At 48.1% G+C, this 20,056-nt stretch overlaps 1 protein-coding gene across 1 annotated transcript; it reads left to right on the top strand.

Moving 5' to 3' along the window:
• Positions 1-18,015: 18,015 nt before the first annotated feature.
• Positions 18,016-19,136, top strand: LOC107374319 (uncharacterized). Its single transcript, XM_070555984.1, has 2 exons — positions 18,016-18,746; positions 18,882-19,136. The coding sequence occupies exon 1, from the start codon at positions 18,016-18,018 to the stop codon at positions 18,673-18,675; it is 660 nt and encodes a 219-aa protein (XP_070412085.1). The 3' UTR covers positions 18,676-18,746; positions 18,882-19,136.
• Positions 19,137-20,056: the final 920 nt, after the last annotated feature.

The raw sequence follows: 20,056 nt of genomic DNA on the forward strand, positions 1-20,056 counted from the left end.
CCGGTGCGGCGTCTTCCATATATAGGCTTGGGAGTGACTGGGAGAATGCCGGGAGTTCCCGCAAGGAGCATGCTGGGAAATGTGATCCAAGATGGAGGCCGGTTAGCTGGGAGAGGCCGGTCCGGGGGCTTGGGTTCTGACAGGACCCCCCGGTCCAGGGACGGCTCCAGAAGTCCCAGGGCGACCTCGGCGGTCCCAGAAGTCAGAGACAAGGGTAGGGTCCAAGATGGAGCGGGCCGGCTCCCAGGACCGTTCCTCGGGGCCGTAGTCCGCCCAATCGACGAGATACTGCCAGCCCCGACCTAGGGCTGGGCGATATGACGATTTTAGACCGTTTTACGATCTACACATCTGACGGTCTGTCATTTTTGAGAGACCTTTTTATCACGATTCACAGCTCTGCTGTTGAATTTCTGCCTCTGAATGAAAAGGGAACTTACCCCAGGCGAATGACACGCCTTAGTTTGACCCTTAACCAATCAGAGTGAGTCATAGTAATATATTAGCGCCCCGCTTGTTTTCACCTGTGTGTGAACAAACATGGCTTCGGCCGCAGCTGAGAGCGACAACGAGGTTTTCGTTCCGAAGAGGAACGCCTTTTCTATAGTACAGACCGAGCACCGATTCACGTAATTTCAAACGGTGCCTCGTTTCGGTACCCGTCCTTCATAATGAGAACTTGCCAAGAAAGCTGCGCATACGCAAGAGCGTTATGTCGTCGGTCCCTGCGAGCGAGTTGTAAACAGAGCAGCATGGTAGAAAGAAGAGCGCACGCTAACGCTTGGGTCCACTTCACTAAATGTGATGGGTAACTGGGTGATGAAACTAGCGACAGACAACGATCTAAGTGAGACATCCTCATCTTAATCTGCTCTGGTAGGTAAATAAAATGTTTAAGATAACGTTACCTTGATATGTTAGCTTCCGTTTCGCTAATGGTGCGTTCGCTTTCTCCTCGGAACTCCGAATTTCCGACTAGATGAACATGAACGCACTCTAAAGTTTGGCTTCACTTTACTAAATGCGACGGGTGATTGGGTGAAGATGAAACCAGCAACAACGATCTAAGTGTGAGGCATCATCGTTTTAATCTGCTCCAGCAGTGAAATAAACTGTTAAAGATAACATTAGCTTGATATGTTAGCTTCTATTGCCACCGTTGTTATCAGCTAATGGTGCGTTCGCTTTCTCCTCGGAAATTCTAACTTCCCAGTAGGAAAAATCAAATGAACAAAGACGGCCAAAGGAATGAAGATACACAGTAAATTTAGTTCACAGTAAAGATGTTTGCTTCAGTTTAATTATCAGCTTATAAAACTACAAGGACGATGTTAAAATACAAACAGTTGAATGTTATTTATCGTGATATTTATCATATATTGTTATATATTGAGAAAAATATATATTTAATTATAAAAGAGAATTAAAATATGAAACACTCAAAAGTATCGAAAATTGGTACCGTTAAGTACCGGTATCGATTCGTAGGTACCGGGAATTAGTACCGGATCGATTCAAATGTCAAAGGTACCCATCCCTATCCATTATATGGAACTGGTTTGGTTTTTCACCAGATGACAAAGAGCAGTGAAACGTCATTTGCAAAGTTTGCAAGGAGAGCGTCAAGGCAAGGATGGCAACACCACAAACTTGTTTAATCACTTGAAAAGAAAGCATCCCAAACAATACGAGAGCCAGCTGGCAGCTAAAGCTAAAAAGCCTGCGGCTGCAGCGGCTAGTGCTTCTTCCAGGCAGCAAACGCTAACAGAAACACTCACAAAACTCACTCCTTACGACAGAGACAGCAGACGTTGGAACAGTGTGACAGATGCAGTGACGTACCACTTGGTTAAAGATTTGTGTCCCGTGCGAACAGTAGGAGCGGGATTTAAGAAAATGATAAAAACATTGGATCCGCACTACGAGTTTTCCAGCCGCAAGTATTTTTCGAACACCGCCATTCCACGCATGTACGCTGAATGCAAAGTGAGAGTTGCAGAAAATATTCAGAATGCGCAGTTTTTTGCTACCACAAGCGATCTCTGGTCCAGCCGCACATCAGAGCCGTATTTGAGCTTAACTATCCACTACATGAGCAACTGGGAGCTACATAGTATTTTGAACTAGTTAATGTTTGCACAATACGTTTGTAATTGACATGTTTGCACTTTAAATATGTTTACAATTTTAATTTATGTTAAGTTACTTGAAAAATGAGAAAAACTGATTTTTGTAATTGTTTCTCTCAGGGCTTTTATCATCTCTGGTGTGAGTTTAAAATATAAGTGTGTTAGCACTGTGCTGATTATCGCTAATATGAATAAATGTTTATTTATTCAATGTTTATCTTCTTTAATACGCAATTGAAGTTATGCTATTCATGGATAAAAAATCGTGACAAAATCGAAACTGTGATAAACACAGTTAAATAGGTGTAGGTGGACTCACCGTCGAGGAAGCGGGCAGGCGGAGGCGCCGGAGCCAGAGGCGGAAGGAGGGAGGATTCCACGTAGTGCTTGAGCCGGGAGATATGGAAGGTGGGATGGATGTGGAGACCCGCAGGCAGCCGGTACGTGACCGGGTTGATGACCCTTTGCACGGGGTAGGGCCCAAGGAACCGGGGAGCAAGCTTCCTGGACCCGGCACGGACACGGAGGTCTGCCGTGGACACCCAGGAGCATAGGAGGGACCAGGACGGTGTCGGCGGAGATGTTGGTGAGAGTAACGGGCATTAGCTCGGGTTATGGAGGCCCGCGCCTTGATCCAGGTGTTCCTGCAGCGCTTCACCAGGGATTGAGCAGCCGGCACCGCAACTTCGGGTTCCTGGTGGGCAAAGACCGGGGTCTGGTAGCCATAACAGACTTCGAACGGGCTCATCAGAGTGGCCGAGGAGGTGTGGAGATTGTGGGATAACTCAGCCCAGAGGAGGTACTTAGGCCACTGCGAGGGTTGGGCCGAGATAAAGCAGCGGAGGTACCGACCCAGTTGTTGGTTTGCCCGCTCCGTTTGGCCGTTGGTCTGCGAATGATAGCCCGAAGATAGGCTGACTGATGCTCCCAACAGATGACAAAAAGCCCTTCAGAACCGGTCTGTGAACTGGGGACCATGGTCCGAGACCACGTCGACAGGAAACCCATGGAGACGCACCACATTCTCCAGAAACAACTCAGCTGTGCGTCGGGCCGAGGAGAGGCCCGGAAGGGCGATGAAGTGAACAGCCTTAGAAAACCGGTCAGTGACCGTCATAATGGTATTTAGGTCATTGACTGGTGGGAGTCCTGTGACGAAGTCCAACCTCACATGGGACCAGGGGCGGCTGGGTACCGGAAGAGGTCTGAGGGTACCAACCGAGGCCTGGTTGGATGTCTTGGAGCGGGCGCAGATGTCACAGGCGCTCGTATAGTCCTTCACATCCCTCTCCATACATGGCCACCAGAGAGCTCGTTTGAGGAACCTAAGAGTTTGTGAGAAGCCCGCTTGGCCAGACAGGCGTGATGAGTTGGCCCAGGACAATGCCTCGCTGCGACAGGCCGTGGGGACATAGAGCAGACCCGCGGGGGTCTCTGGAGGCGCGGGATCATCCTGGAGGGCGTTTTGGATAGCCTCCTCCAGTGGCCACCTCAGGTGGGCCAAGAAACGGTGCTCGGGCAGGATAGGTGCCGGCTCGGACGTGGGCGTTGGATGTGTGAACTGGCAGGAAAGGGCGTCCGCCTTCTGGTTCCTTGTCCCTGGGCGGTAGGCGAGATGGAATTCATAGGGCTCGAAGAAGAGGGCCCAGCGGGCCTGGCGAGGATTGAGCTGCTTGGCTGATCTGATGTGAGTAAGGTTCTGGTGGTCCGTCCAGATGGTGAACGGCTGAGTGGTGCCCAGAAGCCACTGTCTCCATTCCTCCAATGCCCATTTTATGGCCAGCAGCTCGCAATCCCCTACGCCGTACTTCTGCTGGGTGGTGGAAAACTTCCTGGAGAAGTAGACGCAGGGATGACGCCTGTCGTCAGGCCCGGCTTGGGACAAGATGGCACCGGCGCCGACATCCGAGGCGTCGACCTCGATCACAAAGGGGACTGCATGATCCGGATGGCGGAGGATAGGAGCCGACGTGAAACGGGCGACTAGGTATTGGAAGGCCCGAACGGCGTCTGGAGTCAGCCGGAACGGTTGGCCGGGAGGGCTTGGTCGGGTGAGAGAAGTGAGAGGTGCCACAATGGTGCTAAAATCCTTAATAAAACGGCGGTAAAAGTTGCAGAAACTCAGAAAACTCTGCAGTTGTTTCAGGCTTGTTGGGAGGGGCTAGTCTCTCACCGCCTGGACTTTCTGAGGGTCCATGGTTAGTCCTTTATCCGAAATCATGTAGCCCAGGAATGATACGGACCGCTGGTGGAAGGAGCACTTCTCGGGCTTACAGAACAGGTTATTGTCCAGGAGCCGGGTTAGAACAGCGCGAACATGGTGGAGGTGTTCGGCCTCAGACTTGGAGTAGATCAGGATGTCGTCCAGGTAGGCAAACACCCACCGTCCCAACATGTCGCGGAGGACATCGTTTATGAGGCGTTGAAAAACGGCGGGGCTATTGCACCACCCGAAGGGCATGACTTGGTACTCCCAATAACCGGTGGGTGTGATGAACGCGGTCTTCCACTCATCTCCAGCTTTAATACGGACCAGATTGTAGGTGCTCCGGAGGTCCAGTTTGGTGAAGATCCGCGCCTGGGAGATGGCGTCCAGAGCAGACGTGAGGAGCGGCAGAGGATGCCGGTCTTTGACTGTGATTTTGTTCAGACCTCGGTAATCGATACAGGGGCGGAGATCACCCTCCTTTTTCCTTACAAAGAAGAAGCCTGCGGCACCCGGGGAGGAGGAAGGTTGGATGAAACCCTGCTGGAGGGCCTGGTCGATATAATCCTCCATGGCTCTGGACTCGGTGGGAGAGAGAGAAAAAAGGCGCCCCCGGGGTGGACTGGTTCCTGGTTGCAGCTTGATTTCCATGTCGTACGGGCGGTGTCCAGGTCCCGATAGGGCAGTGGCGATTGGGCGGTGGTGGGCCAGGGTCACCGTCCGGGCGGTCTGGCATGGATGGAGGAGGAGAGAGGTGGGCCTGGCACTGGGTCCCCCATTCCAAAAAGCGGCCCTGGGACCAGGAAATCCAGGGGTCATGGAGACGGAGCCAGGGAAATTCCAGGATTAGAGGAGAGGAAGTAGCACATATGATCAGGAACTGGAGGGTCTCTCGGTGGCCTTGGACGATCATCTGGGGTGGCTGGGTTCGGTTTTGGACCGGATAGGGTTGGAGGGGCCTACCGCCCACCGAGGTCACTGGCACAACTCTCTCCAAGGGGGTCATGGGGATCCGTAGGCGCTTAGCCAGATCCATGTCCATAAAATTGTCCGCGACCCCCGAGTCCACCAGCGCGTGCATCTGAAGTGAGGTCTCACCATGAAGGAGGGTGACATGAAGAAGGAGTCGATTTAAAGACGCAGGGGTTGAAGGTGACCCAGGCTGAGCGACCCCGATACTCAGTGGGTTCCGTCGTTTCCCAAACGTAATGGACAGTTCAGGCGTCTGTGGTCGGAGGAGCCACAATAGGCGAAGAGACCCTCGCGCCACCGTCGCTGTCTCTCCTCTGGAGGAAGGTTTCCTAATTGCATGGGCTCATCAGTAGAAGCGGGTCCGGAGAGCAGGGAGGTGAGATGCGCCACCCGAGAGCGCGCAGAGGGGAAGCGTCCTGGTTGGCACTCAAACTGCATGTCGAGGGTGGCGAGCAGACTGTCTGGGCTCCCCGTCTCTCCATTCCACCTCTCCGGGAGACTGAAGTGCGGCCCCTCTGTTGGTGGAGTGAGGGCTTGCCGTATGAGAGCATGGAGGGCTGTGGATAATTGCAGGATGAGATCGGTCTGGGAGTTTTGTTTGGTGTTGAGCCGATCGATCAGGGTGTGGAGCTGAATGAATTCATTCTCCATTTGCTCCATTTTTCTTTTCATTCGCTCGAACTCTGCTGGATCTACGGACTCAGTCATCCTGTCACGATGGTCAACTGGGTACGGGAGTTGAGCTTGGTAAGGATGTTTGATGTCTGGATTATTAGGTAGAGAACTCTGATCATGGGTTTCAATGAAACGATGACTGAGTGAAGAGCCGGTGCGGCGTCTTCCATATATAGGCTTGGGAGTGACTGGGAGAATGCTGGGGAGTTCCTGCGAGGAGCATGCTGGGAAATGTGGTCCAAGATGGAGGCCGGTTAGCTGGGAGAGGCCGGTCCGGGGGCTTGGGTTCTGACACCAAACATTTCATTACAAAAAGTCAACTAATAAAATTCTGCACTGATAACATTATATTTTTCAGCTAAATAAATATTTATTGTACGTATAAATAATGCTGGAATGAAGCTGAATCATTTAGTAAACAGTTGAGTGTTCAAATAAAAACCAGTGTGACTGTAATCTGTCCCTCCTCATGTCACCATCTACAGAAACAGCCTTCTGGGACACCTGACCAACCAGGTGGATTTTATTTGTGATGTTTGTTTCCATAACTTTATAAAAGCTGCTGATGAAGATGATCAGATCATCTCCTCCCTTTGGTTCTCTGCTCTCCCATCGCAGTTCGCTCCGTTTCTTTCTGTGATGCTGCAAAGCTGGTTTCCTTCTAATAGCGATTTTTGGTGTAACATGAATTACATCATGTAATACCTCGTTGGAAAGCTCGTTTTATGTCCTTTTAGAAACCGTTTGAATTATTTTTATTCAATTAGTACTTCAGAAGTTATGACCCAGAGAATCTAGAGAGAGAAACATCTGTGATTCTTTGTGAGTTTCTGCAACACTTCAGGAGAAGTCTCTCTCATGTCTCATTTTCTGTCCCAGACATGCAGCTACCTGACTCAGCTCCACACACACTAACCACGGACTCAAACACACGTAAACAAAAGCTCTGATATTAAAATCTATCCAGCTGACGTGAAGCAGGCAGAAAAAAAACTTACAGTTAGATGAACGCAGACTCCTGTCCGCAGGGAAAACACCGGTCTGTCGTCTCCATGGCTACAAGGTAGAGCGACAGCAAGGACAACCAATCACACGTTAGTATGATGCGGCAGAGCCAATCAGTGAGCTTGTAGGCGGGTCTAAGGGAAAATAGCCTTCAGCTTGAGGCGGCTGCCTCCGCATGGTCCTAGTGCCCGAGTTGTATCACAGTATAACAGTTTTGTATGGTAAAATCTGATGAACGACCGGAAAAAAGGCACTTTGGGCACTTCGGACAAAAGGGGCAGGGTCTCGAGCACCCTCCGCGCCCCCCCTCTGCACGTGCCTGGCTTTGTGTTAAAACTAGCGGTGAAATGTGGTGGTTTTTAACTGGAGTCAGCCAGCCTTCCAAAAGAAAACTCGTCGAACTGGAAGAAAAATCACCAGGACCAGTGGCAACCAGAAGATTTTGTGGAAAGTGGCGAACCGGAGATGGCGGAGTCGTGAGACAATGGCTACATTATGATGGCCACGTAGCGTTGCTGCCTTTGTCACGTTCTGCCCCTGCCTTCCTGACTGTGTCTCTCTCCTGCCCTGATTAGCCCTTATTGTTCTCACCTGCCCCTCGTTAACCTGCCCATGTGTTCCTGATTTCCCTGCGTATTTATACCTCCCTCCTTGTGCCAGTCTTTGTCAGATCATTGTTGTTTGTAGTCATCGTTGTTTTGTTCCTGTCATTCCCATTCTACCATTAAAACCATTTTTATTTTTCATCCGTGCCTGCTCTCCTGCCTCCTGAACTCTCCACCACACATGGTCCATCATCTCCACTCCACCCGCAACATGACAGAATGATCTGACCCAGGACATGGACCTGTGGTGAGCCCTGACATCAGTTTCTGGAGGATTATTTTTCTTTTTTTCCCTTTCAGCTGAGGGAGATTCTGACTCGAGGGTTTTTTCGGCACATCCTACCTGTTTCCGGGGTGGTCGGACCCATTGAGGGGGTTTCGGCACATCCTATTTGTTCCCGGGGTGGTCAAACCCATTCTCCTCTCCTGCTGTTCTGCCCCGTCCTGCTTTTCACGGAAGCTGCTTTTCCTGGAGTTTTGATGGAGGTGAAACCCCCTACGCACGCCAACATTCTCCGGGGTGGTAGGGCTGGTCTTCCTGCTCCGTGTCTGCTTCCCTTCACCCGAGCCTCCGCCTCTTGGATCCAGTCGAGTCATGGTGTGCACCTGCTAAGGACTATTGCCGAGTACCTGCTACCGCTCCTGGTTTCCTCGCATCGCTCCTGCTGTTTGTCCCACTTCCTGGTCCACGCCTGCAGGGTCTATGCCTGCAGGTCCTTCATGCTGCAGTCTCTGTTGGGTCCCACGCCTGCTGCTGCAGTTCTCTGCTGGGTCCCACGCCTGCTGCTGCAGTTCTCTGCTGGGTCCCACGCCTGCTGCTGCAGTTCTCTGCTGGGTCCCACGCCTGCTCCTGCAGTCTCTACTGGGTCCCACGCCCGGCTGCTGCAGTTTAAGTGTTCCTGTCCAGTCAAGTCAAAAGTGTTCCTGTCCAGTCAAGTGTTTCCAGTCCTGTCCAGTCAAGTGTTCCCAGTCTCCTGTGTTGTGTGGCCTTGTGGGCGTCTGGTATCCGCCCCTTGAGGGGGGGGTACTGTCACGTTCTGCCCCTTCCTTCCTGACTGTGTCTCTCTCCTGCCCTGATTAGCCCTTATTGTTCTCACCTGCCCCTCGTTAACCTGCCCATGTGTTCCTGATTTCCCTGTGTATTTATACCTCCCTCCTTGTGCCAGTCTTTGTCAGATCATTGTTGTTTGTAGTCATCGTTGTTTTGATCCTGTCGTTCCAATTCTACCATTAAAACCATTTTTATTTTTCATCCGTGCCTGCTCTCCTGCCTCCTGAACTCTCCACCACACATGGTCCATCATCTCCACTCCACCCGCAACATGATAGCCTTTCACAGACACTTTTTCTGCTCATGCTGCAAACAGGATAGCCGTCTTCATCAACTGTCCCTCGGCATTCTTCAAATATCCAAAAAATGCCCATACTTCCTTCTTTGAGGGATAATAAATGTCCCGAGTGCTAAAGTGTGCATGTGCCGCCGGCAACTTCAGCAGATGATACGGTGGCTGGTAAGGGTCACCGAGCCTACACCGCAGCCACGGTAATCCACTGAGAAGATAATATATATTAAAAAAAAACAAGACGGTTATTATTATTGTCAACTTTTTTACCGGGGTTTACCGCTACACTGGTTACCGTGACAACCCTAGCCCTGATACACTTTCAGATATTCTCATGGTGCAGCTGTGTTCTCCAGAGATCAAGGACTAGGACCCAAATGAGGCTGTAATGCTTCGGCACAAAGACGGTGTCAGAAGCAGGAGGCCAGACTTCATGGACAGAGAAAACAAGGAGTCTGACTAGATTTCAATGAAAGAGTTCATAAAAACATCTCTAAAACTAAATAAATAAATAGTAAAAATGACAAAAGAGTTGTTTTTCTTATTAATTGATGTTTTAATTATTTTGTCACTCTGTTTGGAATCAACATAATATAGAATAACATGCTTTAGGTAGATCTAAATCATTTAGAATTTTGGCCTGTAAAAAATATGCTTGGCCGGTAGATTTTCATCATCTACCAGCCAACTTGGCCGGTGAGTAAACAATTTAATTTCGGACCCTGGTATCAACCAAATCATAGCACATCACAGAGTAACAGTTAAAGCAATGGAGAGCCAATTACCTCACAATCTATCTACAAACACACACCCAACAAGATAAAAGTCATGCACAATATACATTCCTATTTGCGGCGTTGGAGCCATGCACTATCAACTCCATCTCCCATATTCGTCTATATACTTATTTTTAAAGAAAAAAATACGTTTCATAAACAAACTCATGCGTGGCGATTGCTTCAGGTCTTGAATGAGGTTACTCCACACCTTCACACCACAGAGTGGGGTGCACATTCTCTACATGGTTTTTCGAACAGTCCTGGTTGAGAACTTGACGCTTCCCGTGTAGTTATAATCCCCCTCTCAATTAATGCAATTCAAAAATACTTTATTAATCCCAGAGGGAATTTGATCCCAAAAGCAAAAAGTAAGTAAGATAAAATTTTTATATAAATTACTTGGTAATTGTTTGTTTCTTTCTTTGTACAAGCTGGTCTGTTTGAAGTTCAACCAGATGTGGGAGTTTTAGCAGGCGTTTATAAATAACTCTTTAATGTGATCCTGGTAAACTGCCGTATTCTGATGGCTCTTTTCTGAAGTGAGCGTACAGGTTATGAAGAGTTGTGTTTTCCCAAACTTCAACGCAACAGTTCAAATATGGCCAAAAAGTGACCAATATACGAAATGTAATGCTTGATTATTCAATACAGATTTTGCTCAACTAAAGATTGAAATACTCCAAAATACTTTAGGTTGAATACAGTAAGTTGAAAGTGAGGTTTCAGGCAGATCTTCTGGTCTATCACCCATAAACTAGATTTCATTAAATCTTAAAGTACTTAAACCATTTATCATGACTTTACAATTGTGTTTCCCAAATAGGATTCCCACACAGTATACCAATTTTTTTTTATCAAACCAGGTTATTAGTTTGTTAAATTGAGTAGACATCGCTCAGAAGTTCCTGTAAAGTCTCCCCTTCAAACAATGTGATACTATCACCTATGAACCCATGCTGGCTGTTATACAGAAGTTTGCGTTTATGAATGAATTGTCCAGAATTTAGTCAAATAACATTTATCGTTTTTGAAAAACTTTTTCTTTGTATCTCAAAAACATATATACTTTTTTTTACTTAGTTTGAATTACAATAGCAGGTAAAAGGAACAATAAAAGTAAAAATAGTACCACCTGTACAATACTATAGTACTAGGTAGTTGGAATGAGTCTCCAGATGTCATAGTGTCCTTTTTTCCAATTCTCATTTTATCCTATCTCAAACACGGCACATTAGCTTTTTGTACGTATTTTGTAGTACAATTACTGAAAAAGTACACAGTAAAAGTAGTTCATACTTTGGTACCAGGTAGTACTCGAGGTACTTAGTATGTATGTATAGGTGGCCTAGTGTCCTTTTTCCAAAAAGCCATTTTATCCTATCTCAAACTCTGCACTTTTGGCGTTTTGGACGTATTTTGAAGTACAATTACTGAAAAAGTACAGGGCAAAAGTATGTAAGGTTATGAAGTTCATGGTTTTCAACTCCATACAGCTGGCCCCTGGGCACAATAACACCGTGTAGAAAAACCAAGGTCGGGTTGTTCCTCAGACTGTTTACATTCCAGGAGAAGAGTCCGAAGGAGAAGAAGAAGCTTTACCTAATCAAAGTACTTTATTTGTGATTAAAATTATTAAGCAAAACAGATGTTGATCAACAATAATCAAGTGAATGATCTGTGAAATAAATATGTCATGAATTATGTTTAATGAAACCAGGACTACGGTGCAGACATACTGATCCTCATCTCCATAGAAATGCATGACACATTGTTCCAACCAATCAGAGCTTTCGGCTGCCGCAGGAGAATCTGGTGTTGACTTCAAGTGTCCAATCTACTTTACTGAAACTTATCAACAATTCAGAGATATAAAACAAGGCAACGCCATTTTAAGTCAGTTCCATCTTGACTTCAGTTCTGTTCACCATCATCCTAAAGACAAGCGCAGCCTGGCCGGATGCGTTTTCTTTAAACTAAGAACTGTGAAACGGGAGATTTTCGTCGTTTAACAACCAGACGACGTCCTTTCAAAATAAGAGCACCTGCTGACGCCGCTGAACGGTACCGGGGTCAACCCTCCAGACGGGCTTTGAAACGTTGTGATCGCTGCACCGACAGCTCCACCGTACATCCGAGGTTTCCAGACCTGGCAATTCCTGATCTACTTGGGAGACCCCACTGGGTACGTACACGGCAAAATAGCGGCTCATGTCATCACTTTATAAGCCTCGTGATACCTAGTCATAACAAAGACGACCAGATTCGATTACGTCATCCTAGAGAATCTGAACCAGACACACGCACTCACACACACGCACCAACACAACATCCGAATCCATTCTCATCCATCACAGAGTAGTCCCGGTAGATTGTTTAGAATTTATAATTCAGAAATTAAAGATTCTCAAACGATCCCATCTCTCTCTCTTTTATTGTCTCAAAGTCAATACAGAGTGTTTAATTAAACTCCCTGATGATAAAAACAGCCTATTCTTCTGTTTATAAAAAGGGAACTACTAACACTGTATTAAAATACAACTTTGGTTAGTTACATCACTTTGATTCCGTTACAAGTAGTTCATACTTTGTTAACAGGTAGTACTCGAGGTACTTAGTATGCGTGTATAAGTGGCCTAGTGTCCTTTTTCCAAAATACCATTTTATGATATCTCAAACACAGCACTTTTGGCTTTTTGTACATAATTTCAAGTACAATTACTGAAAAGATACACAGTAAAAGTAGTTCATACTTTGGTACCAGGTAGTACTCGTGGTACTTAGCTGGTATGTATAAGTGGCCTAGTGTCCTTTTTCCCAAATACCATTTTATCCCATCTCAAACACAGCACTTTTGGCTTTTTGTACATAACTTGAAGTACAATTACTGAAAAAGGCCACAGTAAAAGTATTTCATACTTTGGTACCAGGTAGTACTCGTGGTACTTAGCTGGTATGTATAAGTGGCCTAGTGTGCTTTTTCCCAAATACCATTTTATCCCATCTCAAACACAGCACTTTGGCTTTTTGTACATAATTTGAAGTGCAATTACTGAAAAAGGCCACAGTAAAAGTATTTCATACTTTGGTACCAGGTAGTACTTGTGGTACTTAGCAGGTTTGTATAGCTGGCCTAGTGTCCTTTTTTTCCCAAATACCATTTCTCAAACACAGCATTTTGGCTTTTTGTACATAATTTGAAGTACAATTACTGAAAAAGTACACAGTAAAAGTAGTTCATACTTTGGTACCAGGTTGTACTTGAGGTACTTAGTATGTATGTATAGGATACTTGGTGTCCTTTTTTAAAAACACAATTCTATCCTTTATCAAAAAGGCACATTTAGCAGCTCTGTGTCATCCTGATGCCAGCCCATTATGTCTCTCATCTCAGCTCCTCTCCAGCAGCAAGACGGGTGTTACCGTAAACTACCGTGTAAACACGCACTTCAATTGTAGGTGTGGCTCAATTGACCATGGACAAACGAACGACGACTCACTTGACCGCAGTCACTGACTGGTGTTTTTTTCCCGAGGAGTCCAGGACAACTCATCAGTACTTGATAAAAATCCCGACTCTTCGTTTATTCACCCTTTTATAACTTGTTTACTATAAAGCCGGAGGAGTTGAGCTCAGCAATGTTTAGATTATTTTATTTTCCCACTTCTTTAACAAAGAGGAGGCAGATTTTAGGAAACTGCTTCAAGTTTTTCAGATTCTTCAGGCTTCTGCATAATTTCAGTCTCTATCGTTTAACCAAGCACCACAATGTCGTTAATGTCTCTGTTTGAAGGAGAGTATAAACATTAGAACCTTAAAGTGGTGCTGTAGATTAGTTGGGTCATTTGTACAGCAGAACATCTGGTGGTTTCAGTCCAGCTCGGCTTTAAACAGAAAAACCCAGTTTTAAGCTGTTGTGTGACGGGGTGAGTACTCCCTCTTCTCCACAACATCTTTGTAAGACTGTCATTCCAGGAGAGGGCACTCACCAGCTGCGGGGCATTACCGATCAGCGGCAGCTGCAGATCCTCTAATCAACCGCAGCAGAGCTCTATTTAAGAGGAGAGGGAACCACTTCACATCGCTGGATGATTAACTACTCACGGTAGAATCTTGCCACTCAGTTCTAGATTTTGCTTGGTCTCTGCTCAGACATTTGTGCTGTCACAGTTTTCGGATTTATCTGGTTTTTTGTGCTTGGATTTTTTGGTGTTTGGACTCAAGTCTGTTTCATCTTCAGGATACTTGGAATCTCTGAACCATTGTTGGATGTACCTACCTGGAAGTCACCATAACCCGCCTGGATTACAATTCTCAAGGTTCGCCTCTCCTCCTACTCCACTGCCCTCTGCCGCCATCATCTGGCTCCCTCTCCTGGACACCCCGTCACACCGTCTGCCCTCCCTGCTGGCTTCTGGACTCGTGCTGGCTTCGTTGTACTTGGATATTTCCAGGACACTTTTAGTTAGGTTAAATAAATCATTGTTTGAACTTTCTTCTTTGTCATGTGATGATTCTTCATGTCGTGGGTTAAACACCATCCCAGGGACATGACAGAATCATCCAGCCAAAACACTAACCCCACGGAATCATCACTCACCGATTTCAGTTCTAGGTTAACTCAGCAGGAACAGGCCCTGCCGGTCTTATTGGAACACCTCCAGATTGTTAACCAACGATCTCAACAGCTGGAGGCCATGATCCGTCAACTTCAACAGGGCTTGACCCAGCTCCAGGCTCAGAAACCCTCTCAGGAGAGAGCCACCACCTCCCAAGGAAACCTCGCCGTTCCTGAGCTCAATACTGAAGGGGCCACGGCCGCGGAACCCGCCTATTACCGCACCGCCCCTGCACCTCCTGTTCAGACGTACAGTGGAGAGTTTGAGGAGTGCCACAGTTTTCTCCTCCAGTGTCAGTTGGCGTTTGCACGGTCTCCTGGAGCCTTCCACACTGATGTAAGTCGCATTTCTAATTTTGTTGGACTGCTACGAGGAAAAGCATTAAGGTGGGCAGAAGCTAAGAGCCACAACCCTGCCTTTTTGGCAGGCCCCTTGGACGTTTTCCTGGCAGAATTTAAGTTGACTTTTGGCTCTAACATATCCCCCATGGACATAAGCAGGAGGCTGTGGACGTTGTCACAGGGGCAGAGGACGGTGGCAGAGATGACTTTGGATTTTCGTACCCTGGCGGCTCGATCCGCCTGGAACGAGGAGGCCCTCATCGCCGCCTTTACGGAGGCTCTAAACAGCCGCATTAGGAACCAGCTTGCCATGTGCCCGGAACCTCAGTCCCTGGAGGGGCTGATCAAGCTGGCCATCTCCCTCGACAAGAGGCACCGGGAGCTTCACGTGCCCACACCTACACCGTCAACTGGGTCAGTGAGTCACCCCCCGGAGGAACCCATGCAATTAGGAAAGACCAAACTCAGCAAGGAGGAACGTGAACATCGCATGAGGTCAGGTCTTTGCATGTACTGTGGGGGGTCTGGGCACTTTGCTAAAGCCTGCCCGGTTCTGGTAAAAGGGGCGTGCCCAACGGTAATGTTGGGACTACTGGTGGGCAGTCAGAACTCTAAGGGGTCCCGTAGTGTGTTACCTTGTATGTTGTACGCTAACGCTAAACAGTTTCCGGTAGATGCTTTATTGGATTCAGGTTGTGAACAATCTTTGATTGACACAGAACGAGTACGTCAGTGGGGAATTCCCACGACCCGGCTCTCCACTCCACTCGCGGTGGCGGCTCTGGATGGACGCAGCTTAACCACCATCACACATCGGACTGTCCCGGTAAAACTCAGGGTGTCGGGAAATCATGTGGAGGAAATAGAGTTTTTTGTTTTTCCCTCCCTACAGACTGCAGTAGTGCTCGGTCACCCTTGGCTCCTCTGCCACAATCCCCAGGTGAACTGGGAGACGGGAAGAGTGGAGGGGTGGAGCCCGAGATGCTCCCAGTCCTGCCTCGGAGCAGCCCCTCCTAACATCAGCACGTCCAGACCGCCATCAGCCGAGAAGATTGACCTGTCTAATGTACCCCAGGAGTATCACGACCTCGCACAGGTATTTAGTAAGGACAGAGCTACTTCTCTTCCTCCACACAGGCCTTTTGACTGTAGCATAGAGCTGCTGCCTGGGGCTCCTCTTCCCAGCAGTCGTCTGTACCACCTCTCCAGACCTGAGCAGGAGAGCATGGAGACCTACATACAGGAATCCCTGGCCGCTGGACTCATTCGACCCTCTTCCTCTCCCCTGGGCGCGGGGTTTTTCTTCGTCCCAAAGAAGGAAGGTACCCTCAGACCTTGCATAGACTATAGAGGACTAAACCAGATCACTGTAGAGAATAAATACCCGTTGCCTCTACTCAGCTCGACCTTCGAACCTGTGCAGAACGCACGGGTGTTTAGCCGTCTGGATCTTAGGAACATGTACCACCTGGTGCGTATCAGGCAAGGGGATGAGTGGAAGACGGCTTTTAAGACTCCTATTGGACATTATGAGTATTTGGTTATGCCCTTTGGGTTGACTAACGCCCCTGCTGTATTCCAGGCGCTTGTGAACTCTGTGTTGGGCGATTTCCTGAATAAGTTTGTAACAGTTTATTTAGACGACATTTTGATTTTTTTCTGAGGACTCTGCACAGCATGTGGAACATGTTAGAGCGGTTCTCCAGCGGTTGTTGGAGAATCGCTTATATGTCAAAGCAGAGAAGTGTTTGTTTCATGTCCCACAGGTCAAGTTCCTTGGGTTCATTGTGGAACACGGGAGACTCAGAGCGGATCCGGTGAAGGTCCGCGGGGTCACGGAGTGGCCCACCCCCTCATCCCGGAAACAACTGCAGCGCTTCCTGGGATTTGCGAACTTTTACCGGCGCTTCATTAAGGGATACAGCCAGGTAGCCTCACCGCTAACTAACTTAACGTCTGTGAAACGCCCATTTGTCTGGTCCCCAGAAGCCGAGGCTGCTTTCCAGGAACTTAAGAGACGCTTCACCGCCGCTCCAGTCCTCCACAGACCCGATCCCCAGAGGCAGTTCGTGCTAGAGGTGGATGCATCTGAGACCGGGATGGGGGCGGTTCTCTCACAGGTAGCACCCGAGGACAATAAACTGCACCCGTGTGCCTTTTTCTCCAGGCGGCTGTCCCTGACGGAAAGCCGTTACGACGTGGGAGACCGGGAGCTGCTCGCGGTGAAACTCGCCATCGAGGAATGGAGGCATTGGCTGGAAGGAGCGGAACAGCCGTTCCTAATATGGACAGACCACAAGAACTTAATCCATCTGAAAGAAGCCAAACGTCTTAACCCCCGCCAATACAGGTGGTCGTAGTTTTTCTCACGCTTTAATTTTCAGATTTCTTATCGCCCTGGATCAAAGAACACTAAACCCGATGCCTTATCCAGACTGTATGCACCAGACCAAGAACCCGAGCCCGAACCCATCCTTCCTTCGTCGTGTGTGGTAGGTGGGATCACCTGGGAGATCCGGGACAAGGTTTTGGAGGCACTCAAAACCGAGCCCGGACCAGGGGGACCCCAGGGAGGCTATTCGTTCCTCAGGCGCTTAGGGGGCAGGTTATACATTGGGCACACACAGGAAGGTTTTCCATTCATCCAGGTGTGGGCCGCACTATAGCTCTGATACGACGGACCTTCTGGTGGCCCTCCATGTATATAGACATTAAGAACTATATTTCAGCTTGTCATGTGTGCGCTCAGCAAAAGGGAGACCACCGAGCCCCAGCTGGGCTCCTCTGTCCCCTTCCTAATCCGTCACGTCCCTGGTCGCATATAGCGCTTGATTTTGTTGTAGGTCTTTCAGAATCTCAGGGCGTGTATCATGTCTGTGGTCGACAGGTTTTCAAAAGCATGTCATTTGGTGCCTCTTAAAGGCCTTCCCTCCTCGACTGTTACTGCCAAACTCCTTGTGAAGCATGTTTTTAGGCTGCATGGTATTCCCATGGAGATTCTGTCTGACCGGGGTCCCCAATTCGTGGCTCGGGTCTGGAAGGAGTTCGCAGAAGCTCTGGGCGCCAAGGTCGCCCTCACCTCCGGCCACCATCCTCAGACTAATGGGCAGTGTGAGCGGTTAAACCAAGAGCTGGGCGCCATGCTGCGTTGTGTCTGCTCCTCCCAACCCAACACCTGGAGCACACATTTAGCATGGATCGAGTATGCTCACAACTGCCATGTATCCACCTCCACCGGTCAGTCACCATTTGAGGCGTCTCTGGGTTACCAACCCTCACTGTTTCCACAGCAGTCCTCGGCTTCAGTCTCCATCCCGCAGTTTCTCAGGGGGGCCAGACGGGCATGGGCCTCTACCCGGGCGGCTTTGGAGCGCACTGCCGCCAGGAACAAGCAGCTGACAGACCGACACCGGCGTCCCGCCCGCTGTACTCTCCTGGTCAGGATGTTTGGCTGTCTTCCCGGGACATCCCGCTAAAGGCCTCCTCTAGGAAGCTCACTCCGAGGTTCATCGGCCCCTTCAGGGTCATGGACACGCCTACTCCCACCACGGTTTGGCTGGACCTCCCCAGGAACATGAAGGTACACCCTGTATTTCACATTTCCTTGGTTAAACCCGTTTGTTCCAGTCCTCTTTGCCCTGCTCCTGCGCCTCTGCCGCCAGCCCGGCTCTACAAGGGGGGACTGGTCTACTCAGTCCGGCGGATCCTCGACTCCCGACCCCGTGGTCGTGGGGTCCAGTACCTGGTCGACTGGGAGGGGTACGGCCCAGAGGAACGCTCCTGGGTCCCGCGCTCCTTCATCGTGGACCATTCCCTCATTCGGGACTACGAGGAGTCGGTTGCTAGGACGCCAGGTGGCGTCCGTTGGGGGGGGGGGGCATTGTTGTGTGACGGGGTGAGTACTCCCTCTTCTCCACAACATCTTTGTAAGACTGTCATTCCAGGAGAGGGCACTCACCAGCTGCGGGGCATTACCGATCAGCGGCAGCTGCAGATCCTCTAATCAACCACATCAGAGCTCTATTTAAGAGGAGAGGGAACCACTTCACATCGCTGGATGATTAACTACTCACGGTAGAATGTTGCCACTCAGTTCTAGGTTTTGCTTGGTCTCTGCTCAGACATTTGTGCTGTCACAGTTTTTGGATTTATCTGGTTTTTTGTGCTTGGATTTTTTGGTGTTTGGACTCAAGTCTGTTTCATCTTCAGGATACTTGGAATCTCTGAACCATTGTTGGATGTACCTACCTGGAAATCACCATAACCTGCCTGGATTACAATTCTCAAGGTTCGCCTCTCCTCCTACTCCACTGCCCTCTGCCGCCATCATCTGGCTCCCTCTCCTGGACACCCCGTCACACCGTCTGCCCTCCCTGCTGGCTTCTGGACTCGTGCCGGCTTCGTTGTACTTGGATATTTCCAGGACACTTTTAGTTAGGTTAAATAAATCATTGTTTGAACTTTCTTCTTTGTCATGTGATGATTCTTCATGTCGTGGGTTAAACACCATCCCAGGGACATGACATAAGCACTGCCTCTTGCAGCTATAACCTCTTTTTAAGTGAATTTGTGACTGATTTTATTTTAATATCCTTTCTGCATTTAGAGGAAAAAACTGTTGTAGAAACCAATTCATGAAACTTTATTCACCACAAGAACATCCTGTTTTCAGAAAGGACAGATCATTATGACCACCTCAATAAACATTAAAACAAAAGCATCTGAAATCCGGCTCAATATTTTAATAAATACATCTCCAGATCTGAGTTAGATCTTCAGATCTGTATTAAACAGGATTTTTTAGCTTCTGTTCTTTTAATTCTAAGAAGCTTGATGAGATGCATCTTAGCCTAACTTTCCCTGTTCAGCAGAGGAAGTTGGGCTGGTTCTAATTCAAATAAACAGTATGACAAAACTTTACAACTTTAATATTCTATCAACTTTTCAAGATCGGTGCAACATGAGACAGCCACAAAAATATCCTCATTTCTCCTAGAAACCAACCTGTTTCTGAGCTTTTTTGACACCAAACATCATTAATTAGTGAAACAATTTCGGATAAAGTTGATGGAAACTGGGATCTTATTTCATATTTGTTCCAAATAAAGAAAATAAACTATTGATTTTAAATGATTTTACATGAATATTGGAGTTTTTGTTGACGTAGAAGAAATCTCAGTCAGCTTCTCCTCAACAGGAAAATGTGAGCAACAAGTAAATGTCAGAATAAACAGCAGCTGGAGTTTTAATATCAGCTGGATTTTAAAGAGCAAGTCACCCCTACCAGATTCTTACTCAACTCCCTCTTCCTGTTTGAAAAATGCAACAAATGCTGTTGCCTACCAGAACGAGAGGGCGGAGCCGCTAGCAAATACACACGCTCA

Source organism: Nothobranchius furzeri, chromosome 10 (assembly GCF_043380555.1).
Source record: "Nothobranchius furzeri strain GRZ-AD chromosome 10, NfurGRZ-RIMD1, whole genome shotgun sequence".
Lineage (NCBI taxonomy): Eukaryota > Metazoa > Chordata > Actinopteri > Cyprinodontiformes > Nothobranchiidae > Nothobranchius > Nothobranchius furzeri.

What these genes read in the sequence shown, in the direction of transcription:
- LOC107374319 (XM_070555984.1), top strand. Translation starts at nt 18,016, where the DNA reads ATGGGCCTCTACCCGGGCGGCTTTGGAGCGCACTGCCGCCAGGAACAA.